Source organism: Malania oleifera, chromosome 13 (assembly GCF_029873635.1).
Source record: "Malania oleifera isolate guangnan ecotype guangnan chromosome 13, ASM2987363v1, whole genome shotgun sequence".
Classification (NCBI taxonomy): Eukaryota; Viridiplantae; Streptophyta; class Magnoliopsida; order Santalales; family Ximeniaceae; genus Malania; species Malania oleifera.
Window position 1 is genome coordinate 70,720,466 of NC_080429.1, and position 11,612 is coordinate 70,732,077.

General features: G+C 38.5%; 1 protein-coding gene across 1 annotated transcript in view; it reads right to left on the bottom strand.

The window, feature by feature from the left end:
* Window positions 1–10,886, bottom strand: part of LOC131146864 (ERAD-associated E3 ubiquitin-protein ligase component HRD3A-like) — a 39,268-nt gene extending 28,382 nt beyond the window's left edge. The window contains exons 1-2 of the mRNA XM_058096690.1: window positions 10,229–10,886; window positions 8,665–9,156 (exon numbers count right to left, since the gene is read on the bottom strand). Of these exons, the coding sequence (XP_057952673.1) occupies window positions 8,665–9,156; window positions 10,229–10,798 (1,062 nt within the window). The 5' untranslated portion in view covers window positions 10,799–10,886. The remainder of the gene's footprint in view (window positions 1–8,664; window positions 9,157–10,228) is intronic.
* Window positions 10,887–11,612: the final 726 nt, after the last annotated feature.

Below are 11,612 nucleotides of genomic sequence, written 5' to 3' on the forward strand. Positions count from 1 at the left end.
TCCCACCAAACACATTTTTCACCAACTATAAACTTCTCCCCTTTCGATAACTTGAAACCACTTTTGCCTATTTCCAATAGAACTAGCAAAATTATTCCATAAAGTGTTTGTTTTCATTATATTCGATTAACTAAAAGCATTCTCTTATCATTTTATCTTTTTTTTATTTTCGAATCGAAAAAGAATAGAATTTATTAATGAGAAGAGAAAGTACAACAAGGGCAATAAGAAATCCTCTTTAAAAGATACAGGAACAAAAAAGAAAATACAACAACAACAACAACAACTAAAAAATGAAAGAAATCAAAACAACACAGCCAGTCAATCATGCTGTAAATTAGAAAAAGAAAAACATCCTGCTGCAAAAGCGCACAAGGAGGCCAAATACTCAATCCTATCTCGAAGCGTAAATTAAGACATCCTCTTCCTTGTAAAAATACAAGCATTCCACTCCTACCAAATCCCCACAAAAGTTCAAAAAAGGCACACCCCAACAATGCCAAACCATATTTATCCCTTCAAAAGCATGGATATGAAATCAACAAATCCTCCACCAACTCTGGACACAACCAACTATCTCCAATAAGACAAAATGATTATTCCATGCCCTCCATGGAAAGGAAAAATGAACAAACTGGATTACAATACCAAACCATCATCACCCCCCTCCCAAAACATGAAATGAAATGGCCAACAAATCCTCCGCCAACTCTGGACAACCCAACTCTCTCCGTATAAGCCAAACGATTATTCCACACCCTCTATGAAAAGGAACAATGAAGGAACATGTGAGAAGTAGATTCCAAACTTTCAAAACAAAGGGAACATACATCTGGACTTAAAGCCTTAAAGCCCCCCTACTCTGCAGCAGATTGATAGTGCTAAGTCTATTATAAATAACCAAACAAATAAAAGCCTTAATCTTAGAGGGGACTTTAGCCTTCCAAATGGAAGTATGATGCAGGAAAGACAAGTTTTTATTGGTTAAATGCTCAAAAAAAGACTTACAAGAATACTCCCCAGAAGAATCAAGAATCCATGAATGATAGTCCCTCTTTTGAGAAAGAAGCCTACCATGGTACCATCCAACAAACTTAAGGATGTGAGCTCCAACATCTCCCTATCATTGAGAGCCACACAAAAATTGAAACCTCAAGATAAAGAATCTTGCATTTTTAAGAAGAATTCTCACTTTTTGGTTTAGGATATGATTCAATATTTGGCTTCTCTATGGGCTGTGTTGCTGCAGGTTGTTTCAAAGGAATTTGTTTTGAGGATGTTCAGTGTTATTGGTTGGCTTGTGTTTCAACAATTTTTTCTTTTTAGATTTTCCTGTTCTTCGAAAGAGGATTCATTATTCTCCTTCTTTTATACATTCTTTCTAGGGCATCATATGCTTCCAAATTTTTATAGATGAAAATCATATACTCCCAAAATTGCCTCATAATTTTTTATTTTTTTTTTTTAAAAGCTTAGTTAAGGGTATAAGCACTAATAGCATTGATTACGTCTTGCCCAAAAACCATCATAATTTCTATAAATTTTATCCCCTACTCTTTTGGTATATTAAACATTTTCTTTTAGATCTTCACCTACAATGATGCCTGCACTATTATTATGTTTTTCTATCCCCATGAACCGAAGCTCCAATTCTAACTTCTCAAGTTCTCTAGATTTTTTCCCTGCCCATTTAGTTTATTTTAATAATTTTCAGCAAATCATCAGTGTCAACAACCTCAATAATTATGTCAATCATGTCAACTTTTCCCTCTCATTTATTTCTTGTACCAAAGTATCTTTCTAACATGTCACAGGCTCATAGCATTCAGCTAGATATGCTTTTCAGTCCAAAAGATTGGAAACTACAAAACAACATGTTGATAAAATGAAAAGAGCAAATGCAGATGTGGCAAGAAAAGACAAAAGAGGGGGTAAAGCAGGAGATGAACACATTCACAAGAAACAGGAACGGCACAAACTAGAGACAAGATATTTGCTAGTACAACTTAACAGTGTGCAATAAAGGCCAATAATCACACTCATGAGATTTTACTCAAATATGGAAAAAAATTTATTAACAATATAAAAATAAAAATAAAAAAGAACAAGAAATCATCAACAAAAGGGGAAAAAAAAGAACATACACACACACACACATACACACAAAAAGAGAGGGAAATAGGGTGGAGAGAGAGAGAGAGAGAGAGAGAGAACTTACAAAAGTGCTGCCCACTATTTAGTCGCCAAGAATTCAAATAAACACCCTAAAAGCACTAGAAGCTACACTAAAGCCTAGAGGCTAGGCAAACGACTCTATCTTACAGCATAAGAACAAGGTGTAACTTGTAAACAGAAGCTGTGAATCTTTTCTACATTGATTTGTTCATATGTACATCCCAATATATAATACGATTACCTATCCTAAACAAGGAAACAATTCTCTTACTGAATAATATCAAATCCCCCATATTTACCCACTTTCCTAATTTGTGTATTATTTACAATGATACTTGGGATTGGAATTTTAACACTCCCCCTCAAGTTGGATCATAAATATTAATCATCTCCAACTTGCTAATGGGATTATCAAAGTTTTGTCGTCCCAACCCTTTAGTGAAGATATCTGCAGTTTGTTCCTTGGTAGGTACATAAGTCATACAAATAATTCCTTCTTCAATTTTCTCTTTGATGAAGTGTCTGTCCACTTCCACATGTTTAGTCCTGTCGTGTTGAACTGGATTGAGAGAGATGCTGATAGTTGTCTTATTGTCACTATAGAGTTTGATAGGAAAGTTCACCGGGACCTATAATTCTTCCAAGAGTCTCCGTAACCACAGTCCTTCACATATCCCTTGAGCGACTGCCCTGAATTCAGCTTCAGCACTACTACGAGCCACCACATTCTGTTTTTGCTTCTCCAAGTTACCAGATTTCCCCAGACGAATGTACAATAACCTGTGGTGGACCTTCTATCTTCCACTGATCCTGCCCAATCTGCATCTGTAAAGATCTCTACTTCCTTGCTTTCACATTTCTTAAAGAAGAGTCCTCTTCCCGGGGATCCCTTGAGATATCTAAGAATCTTGTACACAGCATCTAAGTGGGCTTCTTTTGGTGAATGCATGTGTTGATTTACTACACTGACTGCAAATGCAATATCTAGTCTAGTATGTGATAGGTAGATTAGCTTGCCAACCAATCTCCGATACCCCTCCTTTTCCACTGGTATTCCACAATCTTCAACCCTCTTTATTGCTTCAATCGGGGTTTCACTGGATTTGCATCCCAGCATGTCAATTTCAATTAGGAGATCAGTAACATACTTTCGCTGAGAAACACTAATTCCCTTTTTCGTTCTCACTACTTCCATGCCCAAAAAATACCGCATTTGTTCCAAGTCTTTAACTTCCAATTCAGCAGCCAGAACTTTCTTCAATCTCTCCATCTTTACAGTATCATCACCAGCAAGGATTATACACTCAACATACACTATTAGAATTGTTCTCTTACCTCTTTCAAACTGTTGGAAGAACAGTGTATGGTCTGATTACCCTTGTCGATAACCTTGATTCTTCATTACTTTTGCGAATCTGTCGAACCATGCTCTAGGAGATTGTATGAGGCCATACAAGGACTTCTTGAGTTTACACACTCTGTTTTCTTCACCTTTCCCACTAAATCCTAGTGGTATAGTCATGTATACGTCCTCTTCTAATTCTCCATTTAAAAAGGCATTTTTAATATCAAGTTGTTGTAGTGGCCAATCTAAGTTGGCTGCCAAGGACAAGAGAACCCAAACAAATGTCTCTGTATAGTCAATGTCGTAAGTCTGTGTAAAACCTTTTGCAACAAGTCTGGCTTTATATCTTTAAATTGTTCCATCAGATTTATATTTCATTGTGAAGACTCATTTACAACCCACTGGCTTCTTCCCTTTCGGTAAATTTGTCAACTCCCAAGTTCCATTTTTTTCTAGGGCTCGCATTTCTTCCATGACTGCCTCTCTCCATTTAGGTATTTCTAGAGCTTCCTGAATGTTCTTTGGCATTTTCATCCTGCCAAGGTTAGAGACAAACGCACGATAACCTGTAGACAAACTTTTATAAGACATGTATTTAGACTAAGGATATTGAGTACACGACCTGGTTTGTTTTCTGATTGCAATAGGCAAATTGATATCATCAGGTACAGGATTATCAGAAGAAGACCCAATTACTAGATCGGGATTGGGCATGGGCTCATAGTTATTCGGAGCCATCACCGGTTCCAACGCTCTTGGTGCCTCAGGTATGAAATTCTCCCTATTCTTTGTTTTCGGCTTTCTTGAGTAAACAAGTATGTCTGCGTTGTTTTGCTCTCCTGTATCTCCCCCTGAGGTTAAGTGTTCTGTTGTGTTTGGCAGGTCAGGAAGTAATGCAATGGAGACTAGATGGGTCAGGGAATGAAGCAACAGGAGGGAATGAAGGGACAGGAGGCTCAATAGGTGGTACTGGTTCAGATGACGCAAATTCAATAGTAAAGAGGTCAAAGAACCGATCTTCACTCCATTTCTCCCCCTGAAGAGAGGGCTTTGGAAAATAAGGAGTGGTTTCAAAGAAAGTTACATCAAGACTAACAAACAGTCTTTTTGAGACTGGATCATAGTATTTGTAGCCTTTCTGGGTAGGAGAATAACCAAGGAAGACACATTTAATGGCACGAGGATCCAATTTATCTCGATGGTGTGCATGAACATGAACAAAAGCAGTACAACCAAAGATTTTCAACGGGAGACAGAAGGCAAGGCGAGTTGAGAGGTAGGAAAGTGTTCCTAGAATTTCTGAAGAGGGATGACAAAGGAAAGTGTTCGTCTCGGCATTCGATTAATGAGATGTGTGGTTGTTAAGATGGCATCGCCCCAAAAATAATGTTTCATATTAGTAGTAAACATTAATGTCCAAGCTACTTCAAGTATATGTCTATTTTTTCGTTCAGCAACCCCATTTTGTTGAGGTGTATCCACACAAGAACTCTGATGAACAATCCCATTTTTTTGAAGATAAGTTCCCAGAATAGTATTAAAATATTTCGTACCATTATCAGTACGTAAAATTTGAATATGAGTCTGGAACTATGTATGAATCATAGAATGAAAACTGATGAAAATGGAGAGGACTTCAGTTTTGTCTTTCAGTAAGTAGACCCAACAAAGACGAGTATGGTCATCAATAAAGGTAACGAACCATTTTGTATTGGTGCGATTGAGGGAACGTGAGGGACCCCACAAATCACTATGAAACATAGTAAATGGGCGAGATGGTTTGTATATGGATGATGGGAAAGAAGTACGACGATGTTTTGCAAGCTCACACACTTCACATTGAAACTCAGAAGACATTTTATTTGAACAAATAGAAGGAAACAAACATTTTAAATATTGGAAATTGGGATGACCCATCCTTGAATGCCATAACAAAAGTTCACTATTTCTAGAAATAGATGCAGAATCACAAATTGCAGTATTACATAGTTCACTCAAGCTTGCCTCCTCAAAGTAGTAGAGTCCCTCATACGCCTTAGCAGTGCCAATCGTCTTCCCCGATGATAGGTCCTGAAAAACACAATGAGAGGAAACAAATTTAGCAGAACAATTAGAGTCTTTTGTTAACTGACTAATGGATAACAGGTTGCACAATAACTTAGGAACATATAGGACAGATTGTAAAGTTATAGAATCAGATATGCGAATACTTCCTTTTCCAGCAACTGGAGAGAGAGAGCCATCTGCAATTTTTACTCTCAAATTCCCAACATATGGTGAGTAAGATGAAAAACATTGACAAGACCCAGTCATATGATCAGATGCACCCGAGTCAATTATCCATGGAGATTTGTAACAAGATGTTGTATTTAAAGCTGACAGATAATTACCTCGGTGAGTCAAGGAACCAGAGGAAGACTGACCCAATGTTTGAATTGATGAAATCATTTTATACAGTTGATCCAACTGTTCGGGACTGAATGCACTACTTGAAGAGGTATTGGTGTTTTCTCCTTGTAATCTTTCGCTGACCCGTCAGTGCTAGCCTGGTACCCACGATTTTTTTGGTATTGTCTCGGCTTCTAATATACCGATTTTTCATGAATCTCCCAGCAAGTATTTTTTAAATGACCTGTTTTTTAGCAATGTTCGCACCATAATTTACCTTTTTGTGGTCCTTGACTAGGTCCCCCTAGGCCTTTTGATACAAGGGTCGAAACATCAAGCCCATTAATGTGCCCATCTATTTTTTGGGCGGATGCGGGTATGGGGAGATCCAGCCCAACACGATCATTTTGGGGCCTCAGCATCACACGCCTCCTGTTCTCCTCCCTCCTAACCTCTGCGAAGACCCCTCAGGTTGAAGAAAGAGGTCGCCAGCCAAGGATCCGTCCCCTCACGTCGTCAAGCTCTCGGTTCAGGCAGGCAAGGAACTCGAAGACCCTTTCGTTTTTGAGCCTCCTTCGGTATCGTGTACTGTGGCCGGCGCACTCCCACTCCTCGTCGATGCTCAGGTCGAGCTCCTGCCAAAGATGGGTCATCTCCATGAAATACTCGGTAACGCATCTCTCACCTTGCCTCATCTACCACAATCGGGTCTTGATTTCGAAGATTTGCGAGTAACTCTCGACGCCAGAGTATGTCTCACAAACGGCTTCCCAGACGTCCTTCGCCGTTGGCAAGAACAAGTAGACTTTTCCGATTGACGGTTGCATCAAGTTGACGAGCCAAGCTATGACCATGGAGTTTTTGGACCTCCATTTTTGCAATTCTACAATGTCGGTAGGGTCTGGTTTCCTCCGTTCACCGGTAAGATAACCTAACTTCCCTTTTCCTTCAATCACCAATTTTATGGATTGAGCCCACTCACGGAAATTTTTTCTGTTTAATTTTTCCAATGAGAGTGGAAAGGCTGTGTTATCTAGCCCATTCCAACCCCCAACAGATGTGGCCTCTGAGTCACCATCAATATTTGCAGAAGAGGTCGACCCTTTGCTATTGACGATGCGGCTGGCCATAGTTAGCTAAGGTTGAGAAACCCTAGCTCTGATACCATGTAAGCAAAAGCTGTGAATCTTTTCTGCATTGATTTGTTCATATGTACATCCCAATATATAATACGATTACCTATTCTAAACAAGGAAACAATTCCCTTACTGAATAATATCAAATCCCCCATATTTACCCACTTTCCTAATTAGCGTATTATTTACAATGATACTTGGGATTGGGATTTTAACATAACTTAATTCTTGCAAGTTTTTGGTTCTCTTCTTCCATGCAAACCAAGCACATTCCATACCAACTTTCCTTGCTTACTCTTTCTGCAACCACAACAATTCTCCCTCATCAATTCCTCCACACTTACTAAGCCCACACATATCTCACCAGATATAGCAAACTACTTATACCAAAGATAGGAATCCATTTGGCAGTGACAACTTGTTTCATCATTCATCTCAAACAAACTAGTCATCTCACACTAACGTCTGTACAGAATGCCTTGTTAGGCCTTCTAGCATAAACAAATTACTAGCATTAATCCTGGTGAGAACAAAAGTCAACCAAATGCAAAATTTTAGAGGGACTTCAGCCTTCTAAATAGCTTTCTCCAACTAAAAATAATGATCAGGAAAAGGATTCAAGAACTATTGCCAGAGAATTACGAAAAACTATCCCCTTTCAAAGTCCTAACAACACTTCTAATCTGATGAACAAAATAAGGACATCCATCAAATTAGCAAGTTTATCCATTTTCCTCTTATTGAGATTTCAAACAAAAATAAATAAAAAAAGAAAACCCCACAAGAAAGAACTTCCCTCCATAGAATGAGAAACATGAATCAAAAAGAAAGGACTGCAAATGAGAAAAAGAGGAGGAGTACTTGTCGAGAAAACCAGAATACGAATGTTGGCAGATGCCTAGATTAACAATGGCACAATGAGATTCCTTTTAGCAGATTCCAAGTAGTAAGTAAAGGGTCTGTCAACAACCAGCTATGTTGAGCAAAGCTCTATTTAACTATTTTTTGTCTGGAAAAAGCTTCTTGCATTTCTTATTCTTTTTTATTGAACAAAGCAGCACCCTAGAAGTTTCTAACATGGTGTTTATTTGCCATCTCGTGAAGCATGCTTTATAAGACAATTACCTTCTAAGCAACATGATAAGCCTTGGGGCAACATGCAGTAGACAGTGTCTATTTGCCATCTCATGAAACATGTTTTATAAGATAATTACCTTCTAAGCAACATAATAAGCCTTGAGGCAACATGCAATAGTTTTGTCTTTTTTCTTTTTCTTTCTTTTTTCTTTTTTGTTTTTTTTTGGTTTGGGGTGGGGGTAGGGAGAGAGTGAGAAGCTGCACAGCTAAAGGTCCATAATACATGCCCTGAACACTTCCAATGACTTATGTCTACACATTTCTTAGAAACAAAACTAAAGATAACTTATAAAGAATGATCTGAAATAAAAGTAGCCATTTCAAGGAATTGATATTGATTGGAATTAGTATCTCCAGTGAATAAATAAAGAGAGAGGAAAAAAAACAAGAAAAAACACACATGAAATCAAGCAATCCAGACCATGATTTACAAGATAAGGAAACATGAACAGATGCAGCGCATAAATATAAGTGAAATCTTACTTTAGTGTAGTTCTTCCTTTCAACTCCATAGCCTTTGACATATAAATATCCCATACCATTATAAGCAGAGTAAAGTTGTTGTCTAGATGCAAGTTTAAGCCATTCAAGTGCCTTAGTGTAGTTCCTCTCAACTCCAGCTCCTCTAGCATATATCTCCCCAAGAAGTTCCATTGATCTTGGCTCCCCCTTATCCACAGCCTTCAAAAACCATGATAACGCCTTTGCATGATCACGCCTCAACCCTCTCAAACCAAAGTAGTAGAAAATTCCAATCCTGTACATGGCTCCTGCATTCCCTTTCTGAGCCTGATATTCCAAAATCTGGAAGTCCTCATCCTCCTCCCCCCGTGACTTCCTTAGGGCCTCCTTATTCTCCTCTGCTCCATTATGGATCCTAATTGGTTCAATCACAGGCGAGTCTTTTGAGATCAAGAAACTATTCACAGCCGCTTCTGCCAATTCAGCATACAGCTTAACAGCTTTTTCATGCATCTAAAACCAAAAAAAATTGATGAGCGATGAAGTCATCGAACTTGAAAAGCATAACAGAAATGAAATCATAAAATAAATTCTATGACAACATAAAAAAATATAAAATAAATAAAATAAAATAAAAAATAAATAAATAAATAAAAAGAGTTTTCGTACATAAGAAAATAAAACCATTGAAATATTCCCAGAACTAGGAATGTTCCTTGCAGCATGAGATGAGAACATTTACGAAAACTACTACAGCTAGGGATTCCAATCAACCATCCAGCTTAAAGTCAGAACTTAAGTAACAACTGCTACAGCTAGAGTTTTCAAATATTTATAAATAAAAATGATGTGGGTGTGGGTGTGGGTGTATGGAAGTAATAACCCCTCAATAATTTCTTCCTCCATAAGAATGTGAGTAATTTTGGTACCAGATTCAAATCACAAAAACACTCTCCAAGCATAAGGAAGACTGCATACATCTTGCCCTTCTCAAACCCTGATGGCATGAGAGCCTTGTGCCCTGGGTGTTTCAATTTTTTTTTATATCAGAATGTAAATAATTTTACAACAATACTTATACCTAACAAAAAATCATTTTTCTTTCAAAATTTCTATGTTTAGGGGTGTTTGCATATATATTCCAAAGATTCTATCGCCATGCTCGCCATGCATGCATAGCATGGTTATAGACTCCTTGAACAAAATCCCTAGCCACAAAAATTTCTGAAAGAAAAAAAAAATTCATCCCTCCTCCAGATATTGTTGTTGAATATTTACATTCCTAAATAAATTTATTTCAGTAATATCAACTCGAGTTCCAGGAAATGTAAGCTGAAATATTAAATCAGAAACATTCTATGGATTTCTTTTCCCTCTTACATTCCCTTAAGTCCAAAATTAAAATCAAAAAGTTAATTCGGCCTCCACTATCCTCTGTTCTCAAAGGAGGCAGATATAAATGCAACTTCTATATCTGATGAACTCACAAAACTATATATGTTACCAACAATTTACAAATATAGTGCCTTGAATGAACACAAAACAAAGACAGTAACATCAAATTGCTAGATTAGGCTTCCCATACTTCTTGGCGAGAGTAAGTATACGCAAGCGCCATCTTCGACTGCATGTTACCACCCTCGGCAGCAAAGTAATGATATAGAAACCCCTTCGCTCCATTCCGTTCCCTCATCTGCCCCATCTGGTAGAGAAATCCCAGTACTGACTGAGCCGGCGGATACGCCCTTTTCGCCGCCGCTTCGATCTCTGATGCGGCCTCCTCCATCACCCTCGGGTCACCGGAACTGACGGCTAAGATCATCCTACTTACGCCGGAGTAGTAAAGAGCCTCGTCGCCGGACATAGGATCCAAGGGGCCGAGGTCGGGCTCGAAGATCGGGCGCCATGAACCCGGATCGAGCTCGTCGTCGGGCTTGGAGCTGGGTTCGCCGAACTCCTCCCACTCGGAAGAGTCGCCACTGCCATGTACGTCGTCATCTTCGGAAGGAGTTGAAGACGTTTCCTTGAGGTCGTCCTGGGAGAGGACGAGGACAAAGGGGCGAGCGAGAGCGGAGAGAGGGAGAAGAGAGAGAAATATCAGAAGGAGGCAGCAGAGGTGGTGGGTTGACTTTCGAGTTCGCATCCCCGCCTTCATTTCGACGTCGCCGGAGAAGAAAGCGTCCGGGTAAGGGACAGCGTTAGCGTTTGGATCTAGGTAGCGCCGGAGTATATGGGTAAAAAGGGCTGCGTGGCATTTGGCATTGCGTTATTTAGCTAATCAGATTTTGCCAAATCAGCACGTTTCGAATTGTTGTCACCTGGTGTCCAATCATTTAACTGCACGTGTAAGATGACATAGTGTTCCTGCAATGGATAATTTTTATACGAAAATATGACTTATTTAGCTTAAAAAGAAAAACACCCTCCATTTAAATTTGCTCATTTTAAGATTGGTGACATGGTTAACTAATCATATAATAGAACATAATAAATAAAATAGTCAATCCGAACCTGTGGGTAACGAGGACACACCTTACATTTACAGCAGAAACCTAAGTAGTAGTAAGAATAAATCACATTTTCGTAACCATAAAATACAAATACTAGAGTTAACTACATTCTCAAATAACTGTGTTTATATACAATCTCCAAAAATACAAAATATATTTATATCTAGGAACCCACCGTACCAATCTACTGCTCCTAGATAAAAAATTTACCCTCCTAGCAGGATAGAACTACACTATCTCAACAGCGACCTCGATCCGCCCGTCCTCCCGGGTTTCCTGAACACTATTTAAGTTCGAGGGTGAGACACTTTTCAGTAAGGAAAAATAAACTAAATACAGTTGTGTGACAACATGAATATTCAATGATAATATAGATATACGATACATTTTGCATACCAAAAAACATTGATCATTTAATAACTACATAAACGTATATCTTCATATTTTTTTAATAAATCA